This window comes from Eretmochelys imbricata, chromosome 3 (assembly GCF_965152235.1).
Source record: "Eretmochelys imbricata isolate rEreImb1 chromosome 3, rEreImb1.hap1, whole genome shotgun sequence".
Classification (NCBI taxonomy): domain Eukaryota; kingdom Metazoa; phylum Chordata; order Testudines; family Cheloniidae; genus Eretmochelys; species Eretmochelys imbricata.
In genome coordinates this window covers 137,839,599-137,866,619 of record NC_135574.1, presented here as the reverse complement: position 1 = coordinate 137,866,619, position 27,021 = coordinate 137,839,599, and the positions used below count along the sequence as shown (strand labels likewise).

General features: G+C 39.3%; 1 protein-coding gene across 1 annotated transcript in view; it reads right to left on the bottom strand.

Moving 5' to 3' along the window:
- The window catches only part of FMN2 (formin 2), a 239,287-nt gene that overhangs the window by 81,409 nt on the left and 130,857 nt on the right, over positions 1-27,021 (bottom strand). Inside the window, exons 8-11 of the mRNA XM_077812174.1 lie at positions 19,330-19,391; positions 2,788-2,879; positions 2,487-2,616; positions 631-777 (exon numbers count right to left, since the gene is read on the bottom strand). Of these exons, the coding sequence (XP_077668300.1) occupies positions 631-777; positions 2,487-2,616; positions 2,788-2,879; positions 19,330-19,391 (431 nt within the window). The remainder of the gene's footprint in view (positions 1-630; positions 778-2,486; positions 2,617-2,787; positions 2,880-19,329; positions 19,392-27,021) is intronic.

Genomic DNA, 27,021 nt, shown 5'->3' with positions numbered 1-27,021 from the left:
TTGTTTGGTGGTGGTAGCGGCCAATCCAAGGGCAAAGGGTGGAACATTTTGTACCTTGGGGAAGTTTTGACCTAAGCTGGTAAAGATAAGCTTAGGAGGTTTCCATGCAGGTCCCCACATCTGTACCCTAGCGTTCAGAGTGGGGGAGGAACCTTGACATAACACCTACTCAGTCATTTTTCACTATTTTCTCTCTCCCAAATACTTCAAAATCAGTATTTACTAGAACTGTTTTTTGTTACAACAGTTTCCACTTCTGAAACATATATAGTTTTAAAGAGTAAAATTAATTATATTGAAGGAAACACTCACTGAAAATAAAAACCATAAATATGCAGCATATGGAAATTCAAATATACACTAAGTTAGGGAGTAAGACAATTTCTAATTTAAGACACTGATTTGTTCATCAGTTTAATAGCCATAGAGAAGGCAGATTCATTTCCAAATTGTTCTACAAATAAATTCACTCTATAAGTGCAATCAAAGTTGTATCCACTGATAAATATTTCTGTCTGATACTAGCTTTAACTTTATATGAGGTCTGGTAAACATTTATTAAGAAAAGTGCGATAAAGCAGCACTCTGTTAGTAAAGAATGAAATATTGTTCTACAGTCAATATACTTACACTGCTCTTAACATCTTTCAGCTTTGGAAGAATGTCCAATCCAAACCCATCTGCCTGTCCCCGTGTCCTGTTTCCACCATTCATGTAATTTCCAAATGCGAGAACCAAACCCAGAACCTGCATAACTCCTGACCCACTTTTCAAAGTCTGTAAAACAGGATATTTATATATAAAAACGTAAAATCTCAGTTGAAATCCTTAATAAGTCAAAGAAAAAAATTAAGTAAGTATGGATATCAATAATTAACAGATTAATTACAAGCTTTATATTGCAGTTTGATGTTGCATTTTACACTGTAGCTATAATTTTGGAGAATATCAAACTCATATCAGGGACACTCAAATCTAATGCAGTAATGACAATTTTCAGCAAATTAAATTCACTCTAATTTTAGCACACCTGATTACTCTCAAAATGGGTATTTGAGGGGAAAATGGTATTTGTAGGTTTCAAGTTACTACATTCTTTATGCATAGGGCCCTACCAAATTCACGGTCCATTTGGGTCAATTTAACGGTCATAGGATTTTAAAAACTGTAAATTTAATAATTTCAGATATTTAAATCTGAAATTTCATGGTGTTGTAACTGTAGGGTTCCTGAGGCAATGGAGTGCCGAAGTTAGAGGGCATGGTATGATATTGCCACCTTTATATCTGCACTGCTGCTGACAGGGCACTGCCTTCAGAGCTGGGTGCCTGGCCAGCAGCCACCGCTCTCCAGCCACTCAGCTCTAAAGACAGTGCCGAAGTAAGGGTGGAAATACTGCAACCCCCTTACAATTACCTTGCACTCCCCTCCCCCCCAGCCCTCTCTTGCTGGGGACCTCCAGTTTGAGAAACGCTGGTCTCCCTCGTGAAATCTGGTCTTGTATGTACTTTTACCCTATACTATACAGATTTCACGGGGGAGACCAGATTTCACAGTCAGTGATGTGTTTTTCACAGCCATGAATTTGGTAGGGTCCTATTTATGCAAAAAGAGAGTATGAGGTATAACAACAGATTGACCATTCAGAAGGAGGATCAGTACTTTCTTAGCAGACCATGGTATTACCTAGCGGTGCATTTACTTTGGTCTCTGATCCTGCAATCAGTTTTGCAAAAACAATAAATATATGGCACAAGGCAACTTGCAGGACTGGGGCCTTAGGGAACACACATTTCTAATAGGAAGAAGCAATTATTTTTTTAAAATGTCCATTGTATAAAGATTAAATTTATCCTAAGTATGTTTAAATGTTTCTTACAAGCATTAGGCTATGAAAAACTAACTCTGCATTACTTCAACAAAGCTATTGATTTAGTACTAATTTTACACCAACCTTTTCAAGACACATCACAAACAGCAGAATTGGCATTATTTTTCTTTAATAAAAGGTTTAAGAAATTTGCATAGTATTAATTTAAGTATGCGACCTTTTATCTGTTGCTAAGGAGGCAGCTCGTTTAGATCAGATATTTCAGATCTGTTGAACAGACACATTCAGAATCAAAGCATGCACTTAAAATGAGCTAAAATGGCATTCGTTTGGAAAGTGCAAGAAGTGAGACAGTAACTATGAAGACAGAAGATTTTTGCTTTGGCAAAAGCAGAAGTTACAGTATTCTCTAGAGGCTGATGTGTATTGGCTGCAAACTTGTGATGTTATAGTTCAGCAGCGAAAGCCAATTTTAAAATTTGCTTTGATCTTGGAGTACAATCATAAAATGTTCCATTCTGCAGGACTGCTATCCCTCAAATTTAATGAGTGCTTAAAGTAAATAAAAGAAAACTTTTGAAATATGAGTACAGCTGAACAAGAAAGATTAAATATCAGAAAATCTAGCTCTACCTTTATATGGACCACAACCCACCTCACACAGTTTCTGTAGCAATTCAAGTTTGCGATGGATAGAGCAAATGGTTTCTGAAAATGTTGATTGGAACAGGATACAAAATACTCGTTCTGAAAAGTTGGGGATTAGTGAGAGTTCATATAGAAACCTGGAGGAATGATTAAAAAAAATGATTTAGTTTAGTTAGTGAAGGTTTTTCACTTCTATTTGCTTCTTCCTAACACTTCCAGTTAGGTTACTAGAGCAAATTAAGTTTCCCTAAAGAATGCAGCATACACATCTCCCAGGAAACTTGTTCTGTTGAAGACAGTGTCCTTACTGTTCAGGTTTGTCCAAAGATTTGGCATTCTCCCTCTCTTTCGATGATTTGCCGTGCTTTTCTATTTTTTCCAGTTCATCTGATTGTGCTCTCTGGAAAAAACAAGCAAACAAAGAAATTAAAAAGTGTTTATTCAAAAGCTAGACAATTAAGCTTTACAAATAATTATGCCCTTGTAACCTCACTTCTTTTTAACTTTACTTTTTAGCATCTGTTCATGGTAATACTACTTAATTTGTGGAGTCATTTTAAGTGTAAATATGTTTGATTCAAAACAGAACATCTCTGAATTCTCCAAATAAAATTATTGACTATTAGTAATCTGCAAAACATTTATTTATTCAAGTATGTATTGAGACAATGCTTTTTCTTCCTGCCCTCCTCTCCCTCTTATTTTGCTTTTGGATGTTTATAAAACCTCCAAGATCAAAGTATTTCCCTTTTAAGTGGTATTTCTCATTCAAAAATCAGTTGGGTTGCAAATGAACGCAATTTGATCTATAGCTACATATATTGTATTTTTAACTAAATCAAAGGGGTTCATATTGTTTAGTGTTATTAACTTTTATTTGTGGCACCTTAGAGACTAACAAATTTATTAGAGCATAAGCTTTCGTGAGCTATAGCTCACTTCATCGGATGCTTATGCTCTAATAAATTTGTTAGTCTCTAAGGTGCCACAAGTACTCCTTTTCTTTTTACGGATGCAGACTAACTCGGCTGCTACTCTGAAACTTAACTTTTATTCAGGATTTTGAAAAAGGAATGGAACAACAAAAATAATTATTGAACTGATTTAAATGCAAGTATCATATAAGAAACACATAACAATACATGAACAAACAACTATGGTATTTTTTCCTGGAGTATAATGAATCTCACTGTATCTTGAAAAATAACCCACTGCAATCACATGTAAATTTCATTTTTCTTCTCAACTTTAGTTCCTTGGATGACCCTGTATTAGGGTGTGTGGTTATTTTTTGAATATTCCTGATAAGTGGAGAGATATTTCATAGGTCGCAAATCTTTCTATATTCACTGCAATGCTACAATTAATTTTCCTAACTATAGTGCTGCATTATTGGGTGGAATTTTTCTTTTTGGTTTCATGACGATTTTTAACATGTGTTTGTAACTCCTGACAAAAGTATAACATACAGGGGAAAGTAAGTTAGTTTAACTCCAAAGTACTTATCTTTACCCTAGGAGGAAAAAGTGTTCATATCTTAACATATAATATTATGGGAACTGGAAGATAACAGGGGAACCAACCAACACTTCGACACACAACCATTCTTAGCATCCTCCCCTCCCATGAAGGACGAAAACCAAAAGACAAGCAGGACTTGAGTACCTCAACGTGTCCTGCATTAACAAGTTTGGAAGGAGAACACTGGGACTCTAAATAGATGATTTATAGTGTCCAACTTTGGCAGTCAACATGGAGCCACAAGAATTAGTCCTCCAGGTAAAATTTCTTTGAAGACCACTTGACTTGAAGAGGTCCAATGCCACATGTCCCAGTGCTCTCCAACCAGTCAGAATGTCAGGGATTGTTCCCATAGGCACAGGATCTGTTCTGTTCAAAACAGTCAGCCTCCCAGTAGTCTTTTGAACATGCAAGGTGCCAATGGATAAGATATTCTCTGCCTGAGCAAAGAGATCCATTATCTTTTTCAACAGCAGTCTTGGTTCTTGGCTACCTTTCTGATTACGAACAATACAACAGCAGTATTGTACATGTGTAGTGTACCCCACCACTTTTGGGAGAGGGGATAAGATTTGTCAAGGGTAATTTGACAGCCTTTGTCTCTAGGATGTAGACTACTGTGCAATACCCGGCACTGTGGATTTCCCTACCTGGAAGTCCTCCTTTATTTAGAAAGCAGAATCCATTTGAGTCTTAGATAAGGTTTCTCTGACAGTGTTCATTCTGTTTAAGGCTTTAGTCAAGTGATTCCTGACTGATTTGGGAGTGGTAGAGCTCATGTAGCTTTCTAGACTCTCATTGTCTATCCCTGCCCCAAGGAGAAGTTGTTGAAGGGACCTCTCATGATATTGGGAACAGGGAATCAGGTTTTGACATAAAATATTATCCCTAGGAGGTTCATCAGATGTTTCCATAGCTGTATTAAGGCAATCTAGGCTCAATGCACACCATGGACATGCACACACAACCACACAGGGCTTTTCCATTGTGTCATGACCCTGTTTCCCACACTTGGAATGACTGCAGCAGAGGTCTCTACCCAATTATTGCAGAACTCCAGGAGCAGCAAATGCCCACCCCCTTCTCTCCTCCACGACAGGCAGGAGTGTTTCGCTCCCCCTCAGGGCATCAGGAATGGTATCAGGTGACCCACTCAATAAATACTTAGATCCCAGATGCTAAGGTGCATTTACTTGAGTAAACCAGGCCTACCACTCTCTTCTCTTTCTGCTGCACCCACAATCCTCTTCTCAAGTGCTGTTGGCAAGAGACCCCAGATCAGTAAGTTTGCAGTTATAGACACATATAGGGCACTTCACACCTCTCAGACTAATTCTTTCAGGCTGCCTGCAGATATCACACTGCATCAGCTATGCTAAGGTCACATATTCAAGTTTTTCTGCACAGCCATAAGGGCTAGACACACTTTTTTATAGAATGAAACCCAATAAATTGATGTAAGCAACTGGCTGCAGGAGCTATGGCTATTAGCACTGACCTTCAGCACTTATGCATTAATTTTCATAGAATCCGAGAAGTATAGAGCTGAACAAAGCTAGTCCATGCCCCACTCTGAAGCAGGACCATGTATCCCTAATCCCTGACAAGTGTTTGTTCAACGTACTGATGGGAATTCTACAACCTCCCTTGGTAATACCTTCCAGTACTTAACTATCTATATCTCCTTTGCTGCAGATTAAGCCCAATACTTTTTTTGTCCTACCATCAGTGGACATGGAGAATAATTGATCACTGTCCTCTTAATAACAGCCCTTAATATACTTGAAGGCTTAACAGGTCCCAGCTCAGTCTTCTTTCTTCAAGGCTAAGGATGTCAGGTTTTTTAACCTTTCCTTCTAGACCTTTCTGTAGCTGTCCTCTGGACACTGTCCCCACTTTGTCCACATCTTTCCTAAAGTGCGGTGGCCAGAACTGGACTATTGCCTAGCCAGATATTCCCCATTTTGCTGCTGATTTTTTCTTCCAAAATTAGTATTGTGCACTTGTCTTTATTGAATTTCAGACCAGTTTTCCAATTTGTCAAGGTCATTTTGAATTCTAATCTTATCCTCCAAAGTGCTTGCAAACCGTCCCAGCTGCAGATTTTATAAGCATACTTTCCACTCCATTGTCCTAGTCATTAATTAAAATAATGAATAGTACTGGGCCCAGGACAGATCTGTGTGGGATCCCACTAGATACGCCCTCTCACTTGGACAGCAAATCATTGGTAACTATTCTGACTATAGTTTTTCAACCTGTTATGCACTCATGTTACAGTAATTTAATCTCGATTGCATTTTTCTAGTTTCCATATGAAAATGTCACATGGCACTGTGTCAAAAGCCTTTCTAAAATCATAACATTACACATCTTCTGCTTCCCCCCATCCAATAGGGCAGTAACCCTGTCAAAGAAGAAAATTAGGTTGGTTTGCCATAATATGTTCTTGAAAAGTCCATGCTGGCTATTCCTCACAACCCTATTATCCTCCAGGTGCCTACAAACTGATTGTTCAACAATTTGTTCCTGTATTTTTACAGATATTGAAGATACCTTAATTGATCTATATTTCTCTGGTCACCCTTTTTGGTCAGCCTTTTAAAGACAGGTACTTCATTGTCTCTTCTCCAGTCCTCTGCGAGCTCACCTATCCTCCATGAGTTCTTGATGATAATTGCCAACAGTTCTAAATTTGTGTCAGCTAGTTACTTGAGCACCATAGAGTGAATTTCATCAGGCCCTGCCAACCTGAATACACTTAACTTATGTCAATAGTCTTCAACCTGTTCTTTCCCTTTTCTGGCTTGTATTCCTTCCCTCTTGTTAATATTAATTGTGTTGAGTTTTGGGTCACAATTAACTTCTGTAGTGCAGATGGAAGGAAAGATAATGTATCATCACCACACATGGCATTGCTAGTCCCTCGTTTGTGCCTACAGGCTACAGATCCTGAGATTTTCTTTATTGCACTACTGAGTTTTTTGCTAGGTTAAAAAAAAGTGATCCTCATGAGCCAGTTATCCTCTCTGAACTACGGACAATTTATAATTTTATCTGAAAGTACCCTTCATTTTGTGACCAAGAACATATTTTTGAGACCCTGCCAATTCCAGTTGCTTTAACACTCTCTCTCTCTCTCATACAAACACACATACAGTTTAGTGCTGGATACTTTAAACACTACAAGCCTTGCTCTTTGACTCTGATGGAAGTCAATAGGGAGGGGACAGGTCAGAAGTCTTGAAAACATGTTGTTCCCCAACTTGAATCATAGAATAGCAGGGACCTCAGCAGATCATCTAGTCCAACCCCCTGCTCAAAACAGTACCAATCCCCAACTTTTGCTCCAGATCCCTAAATGGCTCCCTCAAGGATTGAACTCACAACACTGGGTTTAGCAGGCCAATGCTCAAACCACTGAGCTATCCCTCCCCCACTAACTTTGGAACTGATGTGTATATAGGAGATGGTGCTCCCCTGTGAGCTTTGGAAGTAACAAGTGTGTGGGGGTAGGGGGAGAGGAAGGTCCTTCTGTGGCTGCTCGGGGACTTGAAGTTTCACAGTGGCAGAATGATCCCACTTTAGAGGCGTTAGTGAGTCTCTGCTAGTTGTCAATCGGAATCCTTTCAGTCTTGCCGTCCATGCCTTGCTACTTCCACTTCCATATTAATAAACTACGTGAGAGTTTACCCATCAGTCTGTCCCCAAGGAACAGAACTCAGAATATAAGCAGCTTTTACTCATCGAGTGTACACAAATATTTAATTAAATTCTATCATCCTATATTTTAACAACACATTAATCTGGAAAACTGATATGTTTAGTTTGCTTCTCTAGTCTAGCATTCAAAATCCCTTTGATAGTATTTCATTTGGTAAAAAAGAAGCTCCAGAAAGATTTGTGCTGTGGGGGTTACACATCTGAGGAGCTATAGGAGTACCCAGTATCATCTCCTGTCTCACTGCTATGATATACAGCTTTAGGATGATGGAGTATTTTAAAATGCAGGTGTTCCAGTGGATCACCTTAACCAAGAAGGACTTGTACCCTCAAAAGGCATGTCTTTTAGCAAGAAAAAGAGAACTGAGGACAGACAAACTAAGGAGAAATGTTGATCCTCTAACAGTTTGACATTTTTAGCCTTTGGAACGAGAATGTATTATAAGGTGTTATGAGGCCCTGATGAAGAGAAATTTGCTTGAAAAAACCCTACTGAAGGCATTGAGAAGACTAGCAGTTCCTTCTTCACAAGATAACAATTAATCACAGTTCCCTTCCCAAACTGTTTACACTACTCTGCAGGAATCACCAGAATGACCAGAGATGGGCCCAAGCCACAAAGCTTAGATTCAGACCTCCACTTCCCCAAGGTTAGGTCATCTCTACACTACAGATGGTATACCAGCATAGCTATGGTGCATTTGTGTTAACGCAGAGTACAGCGATGGAAGGATAGGAACTCCACCTCCCCAAATGATGGTAGCTCAGACAAGATGGAAGCATTCTTCCATCAACTGAGCGGTGTCTATACCAAGGATTAGGTTGGCAGAAATACGATCTGCAGGAGTGTGGATTTTTCATACCCCATAGTGCCATAGCTATGTCAATCTAAGTTTTAACTGCAGACCAGGCCGCAGGGGATCAGAGTTTTGATTCAGGCTCATCTCCGCTAATATCATACATTAGGCTTCAGGGTGGGGACCATTATCCTTAGGTATATGCTTTCTGCTAAGGTCAACAAAACAGTAGCAGGAAGTACTAGACAACTCCAAATGATTGAAACCAGTTGTGAATATAACGTGTGCCTGAAGAGACGTTGTGACTTTGTATCAAAAAGTAGCATTAATTTTAGCAAAGCCATTAACTTGAAACCACATGGCTCCATTGTAAATATCTAGCAGGGTTTCTAAAAAATGGATGATACAAAAAAAAAAAAGCAGATTTTTAATTAAAATCACATATTTGTACAAATTATATATATTTCTTTTAAAAATAAACCTGTTTAAAGTTAAATTTGAAGTTAAGGCCTACATTTACAATATTAAAATACAATAAAATATATATTGCATCAATGAGCACTCCTCAAGTTTTGATGTGTTAAAGGGTGCTTTGTTTTGTATTATATACAGACGCAGGATAAAACATAACTACTGAGATTAACTCAAGTTTTACAAATATGTAGTGCTGTACACTAAGTATCTATGTGTTTTTCAGTCTTCACAATGGAACATATACGGGTATTTCCATTTTTCCAAATTGTAAGTACTTTGTTTCTTTTGTGGAGAAAAGCTTTTGGCTTAGTTACTTTTGGTTTCAGTTTAACTGACAGGTGCAGAGAGAATGTTTTCCTCATTTGGACTAGTTTATTTATACTTGAGAAACCAACTGGGAGTTGAAAAAGCAAGAAAACGTGTTTTCCTCTTTCAATATATGAACCACCACCAGGTGGGAGAGGATGAGCTTTACCAATTCTAAAACTAACCTAACCTGCTTAGGCACTTTTGCAATTCCACTAGGTGCCTATTTGCATCCTGAGGCTCCCAAATACCTTGGAAAATCTGGCTCATGGTGACCAGAAACAATCCATCAACTCACTAACTACAGTTAACACTTCCTTTGTTTACTAAAACAATTTTTGCATTTAAAACATACTTAAACTTACCTTCCCTCCCTCCATATGTATCCAGCACTTTTGAGATAGTTTTATTTCATTAATCCAAAAAGAGTTTAAACATTTTTGTGCATTTTAATTGAATTCCAATTTCCATCCAAATGCAGATTGACACAAATCATGAGTCAAAAATTATCTAGTAATTAAGAAATGGGTTATTCACCATTTTCTAACATAACAAAAAGTAAAAATTAACCTGAACAAATGTATGTTGAGGTATAAAATTATTTAAGCAAAATGCATATAGATGTATACATCAGGGGATTGGACTAGATGACCTCCTGAGGTCTCTTCCAACCCTAATCTTCTATGTAGAGTATCCTCCTCGTTAGCAACGAACAAAAGAGTTTTGTTTATGTGGGCTTTTTAAAAAAGAAATTAAATTATTTATACATTTGGAACCCACACTTTTTGGTACTACAGCCAATGTATAGCCCATTAAGTAACAGCGCCTACCGACCACATCATTTAACTGCTCTGTGCTGTGCCCTAAAGACCTCTTCTGAAAAATACAGCTAATACTATTGTGTATCACCCACTGCTTATTCATCTCTATATGCAAAGCATTTTACAAAAGCAGGGGAGGGTTATTTATCACCATTTTACTGTTGACTTAAGTACAGAGGTTGAACTAATTTGTATGAGGCATGATGGTCCAGGGGATCATCTTAGACATGAGCATTATAGTTCAACCTTGGCCACAACTTCCTACGTAACTTTTATCCAGTGTCTCAAGCTTAAATCAATGCAGTACTCTGGTAGGGAATACAGGGTGAGGTTTAATTTCCACTAGAAACTGAAATTCCTTTCGTTTTTGATATGGCTTGTTCAGAGGTTGAAAATGCAAATATTCTTTGTTTTTTTTCCCATCTGCTTCATTGACATAATTCAGTCCAGTTTTCATATAAAGTTAATATCGTAAATGGGTTATTATATCTGCCCTTCAAAAGCATCGTCTCCAGGAACCACACCTACTTTTTAGGTGTTGGGGTTTAAAGTGATTTCATTGTATGGATACAGGGACAAAAAATTGGGCACTCTGCAAAAATTTCAAAAAGTCATCTCTCAGTAATTATTTTCCAGAAATGGTCTAGCTGTTGGTAAGGCTTGACCCTAAAGATTTGAAAGCATGATGATTTCAGATAATGGCACAGGGACTGCAACTTTAACTGCTGAGAGGCTGCCCTTATGTCCTTAACAAAACATTACACCCCTCCCTGGACACGCTAAAGTGTCAGCTCCAAAATCACATGCCTTTATTTCTTTAAACTAATGGAAAATATCTGATAGATGTCAGACAGCAGGTCCCAAATGTGCTGTCTGAGCTTCTCCTAGCCAGTAGAAATTAATATGCTCATAGACACGCAGTACAGGATTCTCCACCCACTGAAGTTAATGCCAAAAAACTCCCATTGACATTAATGGGAGCAGGATCACATTCATAATTTCCACCAAAATGAATGGGCCTTAACTATCCAGAACAAAAAATAGTAAATTCAATGAATTACAATTCAAAAATAGTCGTCTGAATGTCACTTTGTCTCCCTCTTACTCAAGTGACTTTACACAGTAATGTGTAAAGTCACTTGAGTAAGAGGGAGACAAAGTGACATTCAAAATTTCAAATCAGAAAAATATTTTAATCATCTGACACTCAAACTATTTTGACCAAATTTCTTCAGATTTTTCAGAGACGTTTGCCTTGCCTCCATAATAAATCTTCAATTTTCAAGCCAACGTTACAAGGGGTGATGAAGTAGGGATTCATAATGGGAGCTGATTTCAACCTTAACTCTGGAAAGACTGCTCCTTCTCAAATTATATAGATACACACACCCCAATTCATTTCACAAAAGCAGCAAGGCAAAAACATTTAAGGATTCTGTTTCATCTGACATGTACAGCACCCTCTTCTCAAATCAAAGTTCATAACTAATGTGCCAGGAAAAGAATACTGAAGTGCTACAAGATTGTAAGTGAAACACAAACCTTGAGAAGTAAAACTTAGAGATCTCAGATTCTTTCTGCCACACGTGATTTATCCTAATTGGGGGATTGTGTGTGAGAGAGATAAACTGTCTTCTTAACGAAATTGTTGACTTATCTTGAGCTATCATTTATGCATCTTGTTTTAAATTTTGAATTATGTTTTTAAGAAATGGATTCTGACACACAAAATGAAATCAGGAGGGCCAAATCGTACCTGGAGCTGCAGCTAGCAAGAGATGTCAAGAGTAACAAGAAGGGTTTCTTCAGGTATGTTGGCAACAAGAAGAAAGCCAAGGAAAGTGTGGGCCCCTTACTGAATGAGGGAGGCAACCTAGTGACAGAGGATGTGGAAAAAGCTAATGTACTCAATGCTTTTTTTGCCTCTGTCTTCACGAACAAGGTCAACTCCCAGACTACTGCACTGGGCATCACAGCATGGGGAGTAGATGGCCAGCCCTCTGTGGAGAAAGAGGTGGTTAGGGAGTATTTAGAAAAGCTGGACGTGCACAAGTCCATGGGGCTGGATGCGTTGCATCCGAGAGTGCTAAAGGAATTGGCGGCTGTGATTGCAGAGCCATTGGCCATTATCTTTGAAAACTCGTGGCGAATGGGGGAAGTCCCAGATGACTGGAAAAAGGCTAATGTACTGCCAATCTTTAAAAAAGGGAAGGAGGAGGATCCTGGGAACTACAGGCCAGTCAGCCTCACCTCAGGCCCCGGAAAAATCATGGAGCAGGTCCTCAAGGAATCAATCCTGAAGCACTTACATGAGAGGAAAGTGATCAGGAACAGTCAGCATGGATTCACCAAGGGAAGGTCATGCCTGACTAATCTAATCGCCTTCTATGATGAGATTACTGGTTCTGTGGATGAAGGGAAAGCAGTGGATGTATTGTTTCTTGACTTTAGCAAAGCTTTTGACACGGTCTCCCACAGTATTCTTGTCAGCAAGTTAAAGAAGTATGGGCTGGATGAATGCACTATAAGGTGGGTAGAAAGTTGGCTAGATTGTCGGGCTCAACGGGTAGTGATCAATGGCTCCATGTCTAGTTGGCAGCCGGTGTCAAGTGGAGTGCCCCAGGGGTCGGTCCTGGGGCCGGTTTTGTTCAATATCTTCATAAAGGATCTGGAGGATGGTGTGGATTGCACTCTCAGCAAATTTGCGGATGATACTAAACTAGGAGGAGTGGTAGATACGCTGGAGGGCAGGGATAGGATACAGAGGGACCTAGACAAATTGGAGGATTGGGCCAAAAGAAATCTGATGAGGTTCAATATGGATAAGTGCAGGGTCCTGCACTTAGGACGGAAGAACCCAATGCACAGCTACAGACTAGGGACCGAATGGCTAGGCAGCAGTTCTGCGGAAAAGGACCTAGGGGTGACAGTGGACGAGAAGCTGGATATAAGTCAGCAGTGTGCCCTTGTTGCCAAGAAGGCCAATGGCATTTTGGGATGTATAAGTAGGGGCATAGCGAGCAGATCGAGGGACGTGATCGTCCCCCTCTATTCAACGTTGGTGAGGCCTCATCTGGAGTACTGTGTCCAGTTTTGGGCCCCACACTACAAGCAGGATGTGGAAAAATTGGAGAGAGTCCAGCGAAGGGCAAAAAAATTACTGGGATCTGGAACACATGACTTATGAGGAGAGGCTGAGGGAACTGGGATTGTTTAGTCTGCGGAAGAGAAGAATGAGGGGGGATTTGATTGCTGCTTTCAACTACCTGAGAGGTGGTTCCAGGGAGGATGGTTCTAGACTATTCTCAGTGGTAGAAGAGGACAGGACAAGGAGTAATGGTCTCAAGTTGCAGTGGGGGAGGTTTAGGTCGGATATTAAGACAAACTTTTTCACTAGGAGGGTGGTGAAACACTGGAACGCGTTACCTAGGGAGGTGGTAGAATCTCCTTCCTTAGAAGTTTTTAAGGTCAGGCTTGACAAAGCCCTGGCTGAGATGATTTAATTGGGGATTGGTCCTGCTTTGAGCAGGGGGTTGGACTAGATGACTTCCTGAGGTCCCTTCTAACCATGATATTCTATGATTCTAAAACTGTTTGGATAGTAGGTTTAAACTAAGATACATGTGGAAATATCACTGATCATTGGAGCCCATTAGATAGACACTTTCTGTTGAAAACATGTTAATAAATATGAAATAGAATCTCCTCCCCAATAGCTATAGAGTAAATAATAATAATACCGTAGAACCTCAGTGTTACGAACACCCCGGAAATGGAGGTTGTTTGTAACTGAAAGGTTCGTAACTCTGAACAAAACATTATGGTTGTTCTTTCAAAATTTTACAACTGCACATTGACTTAATACAGCTTTAAAAAGTTACTAAGCAGAAGAAAAATGCTGCTTTACCTTTTTGTTTAGTAGTTTACATTTAACACAGTACTGTAGTGTTTTTGCTTTTTTATTGTTGTTTTGTTTGTTTCTATTGCTGCCTGATTGTGTACTTACTGTTCTAAATAAGGTGTGTTTGAATGGTCAATTAGTAACTCTGGTGTTCGTAACTCTGAAGTTCTACTGTAATATCACCTAGCTCATATATAGCGCTTCTCATCAGTAGATCTCAAAGCACTTGAAAAGAAACTATACAATTGTTTAACAAAGTGTAGCTACTATACAGTGATCCACTAATAAAGACATTACCATCTAACTGCAATGCTGGTTAATAATCCTAAACAAACTATACAGGGATTTTTTTTTTACATCTTAAAAAAAAAATCACAAAAGGTGTATTTAGTAACTATGCGGGTTTAAGAAGGCTTTAATTCCTTGGTAAACAGGAATTGAGCCCTCTGGACTGTGGTTTTTGAAATTAGGGTGTGTTTAGATCTGGAGACTGCCCAAACTTCATTCACATCTAGAAGGGAAAGCAGCATGCCAAACATATGCAATCAGGAAAAATTACATTCTGAAGAAAGATTGTAAAACAAATGCTCCCATATGTTTCACAGAGATCAAATAGAATGGCTGAGGACTAGCACAGTGATATTTAACTATCTGGTGCAAAAAAAAACCCCACAAATCTTCAGAACTGAGAATTAATTTAGTGTATGAAAAGTAAGGGAAGGAGGCACATAAGTTAACTACTCTTTTTTAAAAAATTTCTATATGCTACAGAGTATAGCTAAGAAATAAGGGGAGATACAAACTCTCAACTCATCTGGTACCATCAGACACCTAAAATCACTATTTGTATTACAATGCTACCTACTGTCCCCAACAGAGCTCAGGCCCCTATTTTACTAGGTGCTGTACAAAAGTATAGTAAGGGACAGTCCAGGCACCAAAGAGCTTACAATCTAAATAGACAAAATAGGGGAAAAAGAAAAAAAAAAAGATGGGAAGCATAGAGAAGTGAAGTGGCTTGCCCCAGGTCACAGAACAGATCACTGGTGGAGCCCAGATTTAAATCCAGGTTTCTCAGGTCTCAGTCTAATGCCCTGTACACTAGACCACACATCTTATTTCTCAACTTGAGCAATGTACTGCAGTCACTCTCAAATATCCAGTTGTGCCTGAACTAAATATTTAACATTTCCCCAGTGGTTACACTATTCCCTAGGTATTCCCTGTATCAGGTATAGAAAATATCAAAGGCATTCTGCCATAATGTTATTCTGTTATGTAAGCCACCTGAAAAGATTAAGGGTAACCAATACAGTGTTTCACAGATGAGCTTTAAGGGACTGGTGTGAGTCCCTTGTTAGCAGGGCTGATCTTTAGTCAGATGGAGAAATCCTTAGGTTTTAGTAAAAATGCTTCTAGACCCATTTGTTTGTGAAGACAGCTCTGAAAACATAACCTGACATAAAGCAGAAAGATACACACACATAATCTTAATCTTACTTTATGTAAAATTAGTCAATTACATTTTGGGATGAATGCCAAAGAATCATTAATGGTACACAGTGGTGTGATCATAGTGGGTGGGAGTTAGTTTTGTTAGGACTGGGAGCTCACTAAAAATAATAGCAGGCTCTGTTTCTTAAATTGGGTTAAGAACTGAGGCTGAACTGTCTCCTTCTCATTCAGACTGCTGCCACAGCATGGTTTTATCCCCCCACCGCTGACCTTGCTGTCTCCTGTGTCTCCTCCCCTGCTCCCCAGCACCACTAAAAATCACACCCACCCATTTTTCAACCACTCTGGCAATTTATGAGGATGAAGCAGAAAGGAGGCAGGCCAAGCTTCTGCTACATTGAGAGTGTGTCCACCACTCTTCTACTGCCAGTGCCAGCCTACTCAGAGCCTGAAGATCCAGTAAGCAGGTGAGAACTTGGAACTCCCTAGTCCAGCAACAGAGAACCCCAGTAGGACAACTACCCCACAGCTAGAGACTGCAGGACATCCACCTTTCCCATGACCAGCCACTCAAAGCCAGAAGCTATTGGACAATTCGCCTGTCATCATCATGTGTAAGGAACAGCTACCTGGTAGAGAAGCTAACAAGAAGAACCTCAAATGAGGTACTGGGGAGTTGGAAGCATAAAAGGTGAATGGAGTCAGGGATGGAAGAATAAGTAGATTAAAAAGGAGGTAGAGATCATGGAAATGATACATTTTTTGTGGGTGAGAGTGGGAAAGAAGAATACTAGAATGATGGATTTGCTAGAGGGAATAATATTTGGCACTGAAAAAACATCCTATATATGACTGAATAAACTGGAACAATGAGGGGTACACATTTTCCTAACATTTAGGCAGCATATAATTGATGTTTTTTTCTCTGAAATCACAGGATACTGGACAATTTATCTATAATCATTTCACTCTAAGAGAAAGAGCATTTTTGAAAAACAGAAAACTGAAATAACCAAAATTATTTAATGGGGTGACAAAATAACATTACCCTCCTTCATTCTGCCTCTATGACAGACCCTGCATGCTGTCTCTGTGAGAAAAGCCAGGTGTGGCAGGGCAGAGATGAGACAAAGCTAGGAATAAGTCGGTGTCTTCAGCACCATTCTCCCTGCAAACCCATAGTGTTGGCAGAGACCCTGTTTTGGTTTTGCCTTCCTCTGCAGCATGGGACACTTGCCAATTTGAATTAGATTAAATGGTGGATTCTCTGTAGCTTGAAATCTTTAAATCAAGAGCTGAGGACTGCAATAATTCAGCCAGAGGTTATGGCCTATTGCAGCTGTGTGAGGTTCTATGGCCTGTAATCTACAGGAGGTCAGACTATATGATCATGATGTCTATCCTCAAAGTCTATGTAGGTTTTTCTGCATTACTAAATTCGACCATTTATTTTGTGTGGTTTCTGCTCTATAAGGATGGAGCAAGATGGCAGTCTGCATTGGGCTAGGGCAGAGACAGAAAGGCTGAGGAAGACAGGAAGGACGGTCCAGTGTTATGGCACTAGCCTAGGACATGGGTGACCTTGTTTCAATTCCTGTTCTACCACTGTTTTCCTATGTGACCTTGGGCAAGTCATGTAGTCTCTCTGTTTCTCAGCTGCCATCTGTAACAGTATCTCCCTATCTCACAGGTTTGTTGTGTGGATTAAAGATTGTAAGGTGCTCAGATACTGTGGTAACAGGGGCCATATAAATACCTAAGATAGAACATATTTGTGGCAATATAGCTCCTGTGGCAATCATGCTGTCATGGGGAAATAAAAGAGGTCAGAACCAGTGCTTAATCTGTGCTGGGACTTGCCAGGGCTGAGCAGGCACCTCTAGGGTTGGCAGTTCATAGGCTTACCAGATCAGTTATGAAAGTAAAAAAAATTGCGTAAGCCCTGGCACCTAATTGCTTGAGCCCCAGCACCTCTTTCATTACAAATTAAGCACCGGCAAGAAAAGTAGCAAAACAGGAAAAGGCCTCTGCAGATACCCCCATATCTCCCTCAAGGGGAGTCGGACCACTTGTCTACTCTGTGCGGAAACCCCATCTCTACTTAATCATGGGACTGGAAGGGACCTCGAGAGGTCATCCAGTCCAGTCCCCTGCACTCGTGGCGGGACTAATTATCGAGACCATCCCTGACAGCTGTTTGTCTAACCTGCTCTTAAAAGCCTAACGTAACTTCATCCAGCCAGACAGATGTTTTCAGGGAAACTCCACCAGCTGAAACAATGTCCTGACCCTCCCGCAGGTTCTTCATAGGTGGGCATGGTCCAGCCCTACATGCTCAATATGTTTAAAAGACAAAAGGACTACAAGTTTTAAAAATCACGAGTTAAGGGAAAACAAAGTAACTGAATATATTGGCCAGGAATACCAAGAATATTTCCCCTACTTAACGATTTACGCCTTCAGACATCCAGGATCTATTAATAGTACTGATATTAGCATACTGATGTTAGCATCTTCTAGGGGTGAGTGGTCCTCCACCTCTCTTTTGCAGCAGTGGAAGTCAGAAATGCTCTGCTGGATTCTACTATTTCTGTCTTCACAGTCAGAATAATGCTGGGACCAGGATGCTTTAGGCCAGGGGTGAGCAAACTATGGCTCGGGGCCACATCTGGCCCTTCAGATGTTTTAATCTGTCCCTCAAGCTCCCGTTGGCTCCTGGAAATGGCAGCATACCCCCACTCCGCCTCCTATGCGTAGGGGCAGCCAGGGGGTTCTGCACACTGCCCCCATCCCAAGCACTGCCCCCACAGCTCCCATTAGTAGGAACTGCGGCCAATGGAGCTGCAGGTGCAGCACCTGTGGACCAGGCAGCACACAGAGGTGCCTGGCAGTGCCTTCGTGCAGGAGCCGGAGGAGGTACATGCCGCTGTTTCCAGGCACTGCTTGAGGTAAGCGCCACCCAGAGCCTGTACCCCTGACCCCCTTCCACACCCCAACCCCCTGCCCCAGGCCTGATCCCCCTCAGTCCCAGCCTGGAGCACCCTTCTGCACCTCCAACCCCTCATCCCTAGCCCCGTCCCAGAACTTGCACCCCCAGCCGGAGTCCTCCCCCCTGCACTCCAACTCTATGCCCCAGCACAGAGCTCCCTCCTGTACCTTGAACTCCCCATTTCTGGCCCGATCCCAGAGCCTGCACCCCCAGCCGGAGCCCTCATCCGATCCCGTACCCCAACTGCCAATTTTGTGAGCATTCATGGCCCACCATACAATTTCCATACTCAGATGTGGCCCTTGAGCCAAAAGGTTTGCCCCCTCCCCCTGGTTTATTCTTAAATCTCTGATCTTGCATAGTTATTATATAATCTCTCAGAGTAGTTAGTATCTCATGGTTATGTATCTCAGTATACTATACTAAATTTTACAGCTCTCAATGATCCTTTCCTTTAAAGTAACTAAGCATTATTTCCTGTGGAAGTGAAAAACCATGAAATACAGTATTCAAAAAAGTTTTAGGTGTAGCACAGGAATAAATATTTTTTAAACATATGCAATTTTATTTTATGTTTATTCCTGTCAAATATAGCATCAAGCTTATTAAAAGGAAGAAATTATATATTTGAATATAAGTGAAATCCTTGACTTGAAAAATAAATCCACATTGCAAAATGGATTGCCATTTTAGAAAGGGCAAATGTTTATCCTAATTTTCATTTCGATTTAACAAAGTAAAAATTTCCTTAACAGAGAATACATTTGTGCAGCTTAGTAATGAGCTGTTTCTGTTGCAAACCAAAATTACCTTCACATGAAACTACAGTATACTATGTATCTATACCTCCTCCTATTACTCACATTCTCATAGAGGGCTTGAAGGGTCTCTAGGTCAACCACAGAGTTGTCCAAGTTCACAACAGCTGTGAAAAAAAGACAAAAGTGAAAAAGAATTAGTTGTCAAGATGATAATCCAGCAGTGAAAGACACACTGAACACAGTACCCAGCAATAGCTTTTATGACCCCACTGGTCATACAGCTTAAGGGTTTTAACTTTATTAATGCCTTGAATAGTGCCGTTTCTAAGACTGTGGCCTAAGAACCTGGTAGAGCCAGGTGACAAGCATTAAAGAATCCACCCCCTCCCGCAACACACACACACACACACAATCCCATGAGTATGGCCAAAGCCAAAGATCAGAGATAAGCTTCACATCAGACTTTCGTGGTCCGACTGAAAGCATTATAAAAATTTGTAAATCTGTATCTCTCTCTCACACACACACACACCCACCCCTCATTCCTGTCACTGATTGGTTTCAGACTTAAATTGATTAATCCACAAATCAACCAGTTAACTTCAAGACACCTGACAAGGGTCAAATCTTCTATGCACTAACCCGACAGGTTCAGTACAAATACAAAATATGCCTTTCCTGTTCCCAACCAATGCTGGTGCCACATACATACTGTACTTTCTCAATGTCAAAAATCTGGCTTAACTGCACACAGAGAAGCAATTTCAAATCAACCTGACCTTTTGGGAGCGGTGGTGGGGGGGAATGATGAACAGGGGCACTGATGTGCTGGGATCACTGGAAAAAACTATGAAGTGGAAGTATAGGTACTAGGCACATTTCATATTTATGCTGGTCAGCGAAGAATCATTCCAAATTAATATGAATACAAAATTATTAACACAGAATTATTTAAAACCTGGTAAACTGCATTTTTTATTTTTACACTCTTACAATCCATGTCATTGGAAAGCAAAGTAAATTTGGGTTTCTATATATTGAACAGGTATTCTGAATATTATACAGCAGGGATTCTTGTAATGTTAAATATTTTTACTGCAATATTTTATGTTTTGCCATTTTGTCCTTTATTTGATTGCTTTCTTTTTTTGTGATTTTTTCTGTATACATATCTGTCTGCTAGCCAGAATAACCGTGGGACAAAACTACTCTAGAGATCATGCTGGTGATCAGTGATGGAATCCCAGTATCTGATTGCTTGATCCTCTATAAATCAGTGTCCTTGACTGTCACTAAGTGATTCTGTGTATACACCTCAAGATTAGAGACAATATAATTCAAACTCATTTGTTTCTCATTGCTCTAAGCATTCAGTGATACCACTTAGTGTCTGGGACTCATCACGTTTTCACCTTACCGGTCTGGAACTTAATTTTAGTTACAGTATAATAAAAGAATATATAAATAAAGAAACATTGATCTTGATTAAACAGAGCAGGGTCCAGTGCATATGTATGGACAGAGTTTTAGCAGATGAAAAGAACGGGAACTTATTTGGAAATGTGCTAACTTTCCAAATCAATAAAAAAAATGATCTTTTCTGTTTTTCCTTATCAAATATATTTTATACATACATATTGCCTTGCCCCTCCTACCCTGCCTGCCAAGTACCCACCATCTAAAATGTTTTAGAAGGCCAAATTTAATGGGTATTGAAAGATGTGAAAATATATTAAGAATTTTGCACAAAATAATCCTAAAATTGAGCTGTCTATTCCCATTACAGAATGCCAATATTTTCCCTTTTCAACTTTTTAAAATGTCAAATACATTAAAGGTCTAATTAAAACTAGCAAAACCAGGAAATACATATTGAACATCTGACATTTCAATACACCTGTAAATCAGCTGGTGACAACAGGGTGGCAAACCTTCCTGGGGGATACAACAGTGGTCCTTGTTTAATGCTACACATTGTGATACCTTATGTCACTTACACTTTTTATTCTGTGAATAAATGTTACAGCAGGCACTCTAAGGCAACATTTCAGCAAGGTACTTAAGCACATGTGTGTCTTTAAGCATATAAATAATCCCACTGGCTTCAATAGGACTGTTCCCGTGTTTAAAGATGTGCATGTGCTGAAGTAGCTTGTTGAATCAAGGATTAAAAATCAAAAGAATTGTTCAGATTCTGCAGTGTAGAGATTTCTACACATTGTTTGAGCTTGTACACCAGCGTGTACATGCTATAACAGCTATCCAAAACAAGGTGTATTATAGACCTACATTTAACTGCGTATCTGATTTTTGCTTTTACAAGTTAGTGTATTTATATTATACGCAAACACCACAACCCTTTAGTCATTCACTTTGACTCAATAGTTATCTTCTACTACCCCCGCCCTCGCCTCAGAGACTGTCTGCTTCTGAACTAAGAAATATGGCACAAGTTCCTGTTCTGACTTCTTCCACAATGTTAAGATCACCCATGGATTACTTAGAGAGCAATAGAACACTTTTGTTTGAATGCTTGCCTGAGATAAGAGAATGCCTGGCAAACACAATGGTGCCAGATCTGTGTACTTTCAACAAAACAGGTATGCAGAAGAGCATGCATATTTCAGGGAGCTGCTCAAAACAAATCAGTCTCAGAGGACTACAGACAAGGATTTAAAGAAATTATCTCCTAGCACATATATAAAGAAGTGTCTCACTGCTAAGAAAATGACAAAACTAAATATACCTACACACACATATATACTTACCTACCTATCACTCTATAAAATTTCACTCAAATCTTTCAACATAAAGACTCAAATATGTTTTTTCGGGAAATAAGATTATAAATTGAATAATTAAGAGGATCATTAAAAAAAAAAAACAACCTCATGTCCCCTCACCAATAGTATTCTCTACTAGTGAACTCATATAATCATATAAATAAGAACCACTGTAGTTGAGCATCTAGTTCCACTACCCAACATCTAGAATTGCGAGATAAAGCACCCCCAAAATTCCATATGTGCTGGTCAACTCAGTAATGAAAACACAGAGAAACACCTACTCCTCCTGGGTGGCTGGGGAGGGCCTCACTGAGATGAACTACACAGTTCTAGTGCATCGTGCTTTGAGTATCCCTCACAGTGATGCCATAGTCCATGGACACTATGTGCTCAGTTGCACAATGATCTCCCACTGTCCCAGCAAACAAAGCTTGCGGTGGGGTCAGGGGAAAAATCAAATCATGCAGAGTATTTTTAATAAATCATAAAACATAACATAATAAAACAAATAAGTCACAAAAGAAACACCCCCCACTCACCCAAAAAATCATCTCCTGTCTTGACTATTGCAAAATCCTCTTCACTATCCTCTGTAAAACCCATTCCATGCCTCTTCAATTCATTCAAAGCACAACAGCCAATGACTTCTCTCCGATGCATCACTGTGATGTAACCACACACCCTGCCCTTTTCATCCAATAGTTATTTGTTTTCCATCAATCAAAATAAAGTTTTCAATCCCATCTATCTATCTACCTAAGGTACTTACATGACTACAATTGCCATAGTATCTGAACACATCTCAATCTTTAATGTACGTATTCTCACAACATTGCTGTGAGATAGGAAAGTAATATTTTACACGTGAGGATCTGAGGCAGAGAGAGGCTAAGTGACTTGCTTAAGGTCACACAGTAAGTCTATGGTAGAGCCAGAACTCAACCCACGTTTTCCAAGTCCTAGGCTAGTCCCCAAACTATTGAATCATGCATCCTCTTTCCTATTCTCAACCTCAAGGCCTTGCACAACTCTGTCTCTCTCTGCTTATGCAATCTTGTCTCTTTTTCTTACCCATCACCACTACTCTGCCAATGTTGCCAGCTTTGAATGCCAACTTCTCTGATTCTACAAAGGTCTCGGTGTCTCTTTCCATGCTGCCCTTTATGCATAGCTCATACTCCCTTAATGAATCTGTAAGCCTTCTCATTCAAATATGTTCTCAAGACCCATTGTCACCATGAGAGCTATATGAATCAATTACTAATGACAGCTAGGTTGAGAAGCAGTTGGAGATATAGGACATTATTGAAAAAGATTGTTACACGATTCTGAGCCACCAAGCATGCACACAGGTACACTGCAAAACTATATGATCTTATTATCCTCTCACCCTTCAGTCCCTCTTATTATTTGTCACAATCTGATTAAAAACTCCATGTAACAAGTGTAAGATCTTTGGGGCAGGGACCATGTCTTTCTGAATGTTTGCACAATCTTTATTATAATGGAAGGGGTTTTATTTATGCATTACAGGAGAGTAATAGTAAAATAAATAATGCAAATTTATACATACATTGAAAAAATCAAGCAAGCCAACTGTGTACCATTTTCAAAGCAAGGACTACTAAGTGTCTGAACAAACAACAGGACAAAGACTTGCGACAACAATTAACACTGCTTATTTTGTGAAGATGGCTAACCACCTGTGAAGAGTCTTCAATACAACAGAATACTGAAACAAAATGAGCTTAGTGTACAGTACAGACAACACTGTATATAAAGGCAATCAAATTGCCATGCTTACGCTGAGACAACACACCTCCTCCCATATATACTGAAGCCAGTCTAGAATAGAAGCCAATCTTTAAAAAAAATACCCTGGGGGATGCAATATGTAATCAAACATAACCAATGAGATCAATGATCTTGACAGCAAACAGTGTGTACATGGAGAGATACAAAGAAAACACCAAAAGGAAATTTTCAATAAGCCCATCATATTCCCAGACAGAGTACGGAGGAAAGTAGCATTGAATAGTTTCACTGTAAACTAGACAGACTCTCTCATCATTATAGTTTATTATTCAGATTTCTAGGAAATACAGAAATGGCCAGATATGACTAAAGCAAAAGCAGTACACAAAGCAGACGGGACAAACCAACCAGATTAGCAGACATAACAATCCAACCTTTGTCTTCCTTGACAATGGCTCTAAATTCACCAGCAACTAACTTGCATAATTGGTCAGAGAAAGATATTTTTGAAAAACTGGTCAAAACTTGGATTTTGCATGAAATTCTAACATTGTGAAGTTCTCTTTCATCCCAAATTGTAACAAACAATTGAAAGTTTTAAAGTTCCTGCAAAATGAAATATCAAGATGATCTTATCAAAATGCTTTGTTTCAATAAGGTCAAAGCACTTCATTTAGACTTTATCATTGACTTTCATAGACTACTACATCCGCTAATATTTGGCACATACTTTCCTCTCCCTACACTAGTTATTCCAATGGCAATACTGAGTTGGCTGTCAAAAAATAATCTACTCAAAGAATAATAAAATTATATGGCAAGCCAACCTTAAATAGCAAAAAATAAACAACACAGCCAAGTGCATTGTTAGATATACTTTAACATTTGTAACCTAACTTACTGCTAAAAACTGAAGCAGTGGAATATTTACAAACCAAAGAGGGAGAAAAAAACCCACAAAATACCAACAGGGTATGATCAATATTCCACAGACCTCCCAGAGTTACAAGTAAGAGAGAAGTAAAATTGTTTCCTCAGCATAGATGGGAAATAGGAACTCTGAATAGAAGTACTCAGTTAATGGATGTCTTTAGAAAAAACTGCAAGGATATCCACACACTGCAAACTCAAGAATCTAAGCACGGATAGACAAATCATCTTCCTAGGAACAACTGACAGGATCTTGATTGCCTTCTTGAATAGCACACAACCAGCATGCGAACCAGCTGCCCATATCATTCAGCGAACCAAAGAGCCAAGCAAATCCAAAAGGAAGCTCAAACAGAATGCAGCAGCCCCTTTTGCTGCTATTAGAAAAAAAAAGAAAAAAAAAAAAGGTTATAACTTGATGCAACATCAAGCCACTGGCAAGATAAACCCAAGAGCTGTACTAAAGTGGAAATAGTAGCACTTAGGGTAAGTTATTGTATTAGTCACTCCCTGAAGAATAAGTAGTTTTGAAAACTATGTTGCTTATTGCTGTGTTTCAAAGCAATGGGTGTCACACATTGGCCTATTGCATATGATCATTCCTTCCTCTAATATGATACCAGCAACTAAACAGCCTACTATTATCTCTCACCTAAAGGATTTATCCTTTAGCTCAAAGGACAGAGATTTATATCTTTGCGTTGAAGGTCAAATCCCAAGTTTCAACCCGAGGTATTGTTTTAAGCAATCCATCTTAAATAAATATGGAGAAGGGGATGTTGGAAGAGAAAGATTTCCTGTCACCAGTGGGAGGTACAGTGAAACCCAAAGAAATCTTAACTGTGTAACATTTAGGGACTCTGAGTGCTAAATAAACAGGGGAAGAAGAGAGTTCACAGCACAGGCGCATGTACCTGCACTAATTGCAGAACAATGCCTATTGATAACAGCTGAGCAGATGAGGAGTTACACCACGCACAGAGTTAAAATGCATGAAAACATTCTCAGATTACTACCCCTGCGTTTGCTTTGTGCACTCACCTGATACGTACTGTCATTAAACAAAACTGTAAGCCATTTGGGGAAGGGGCTTTCTTTTTAGTACATGAATTTGTAATGTGGACTGGGTTTCTGATACAAATAATACACAGGGGTGAGAATCAGCCTCACTTAGAATTGTATGCATATCCCTTTATTGTTGCAGTGATTTATTTGGATCTATACACTTAATAAGAAACCAGAACGGTGCATAAAATCCCCAAATTGAAGGTGATAGGAAATTAGGCGATTCTTGTGTTTGTTTTTAAAACACTCAAAATTCAAAAACTGCTTTAGAAACAGCCAACCACTCACATGTATCTGGGAAGTCACCAACCATGGAAAATTTCAAACAAAAATATTAATTTGAGAAATTTGAGCAACTTAAAAAGGGACTTTATGATGAAGGGGCATTTCATCCTTAGTTTTTACTATTCATTCTTCTATAGTGTGGATTGGTTAACATTGTTACAGCCTTTGACCTTAGCTTTTCATTTCCCGGGTTTGGGTTCTAATTTGTAACCTTAGAATTGTATTAATATGGGGTTTTAATTGTGATATAAAAGAAAGATATTGCTAACAAACAGCTCTGCTACAGACATTTCAAGTAAATATGGTTATGCAAGTTTAAGGACAGCAGTTACTGATTAAGTCAGTCTAACTCCATACACCTATACCATGTGTTTATAAAATGTGTGTAAGTTCAATTCTTCGAGAACAAATACATTTTGTTTGACTCAGTATGTCGCCTTCTTGTCTAGGCGAGGGGGGGAAAAGGGAGACTAATGCTGTAATCCTTTCAGAATAAAATGTTTAAATACAAACATGATTGCCATTGTAGACTGTTTAATCTAGAGAGATTGTATTTCAGTTCTGTTTTTGAAAGGTTTGCTGATTTGACCATACAGAGCACTTCATTGCTTATCTTAATTGTTTAGATAAGATTTCTTTGAGTTTGGCAGGTGACAGAATCTTGGGTGTGGGATATAGGAGGGTCAAAAAATATTGGCATGTTACCAGATTATACTTATTTAAAATTATAGTGTGTGGCTGAGCCAATAGTCTCAATGAACCTGCTGGAGGCTGGTCTTTGGGGATGGAATCTGAAGCAGAACACTGATTGGTAGAAGGCAGGATTTTGAATAAACGAAGAAAGAATTATTATCACCCCCCTGACCCCAAAATGGGATCTAAGTCTTAGCGCAGAGAGAGCACAAGTAACCCTCTCCAGTTTCTGCATGTGTGAAAGAGGGACAGATTTAGTTAGGGATTTTTAGGTGAAATT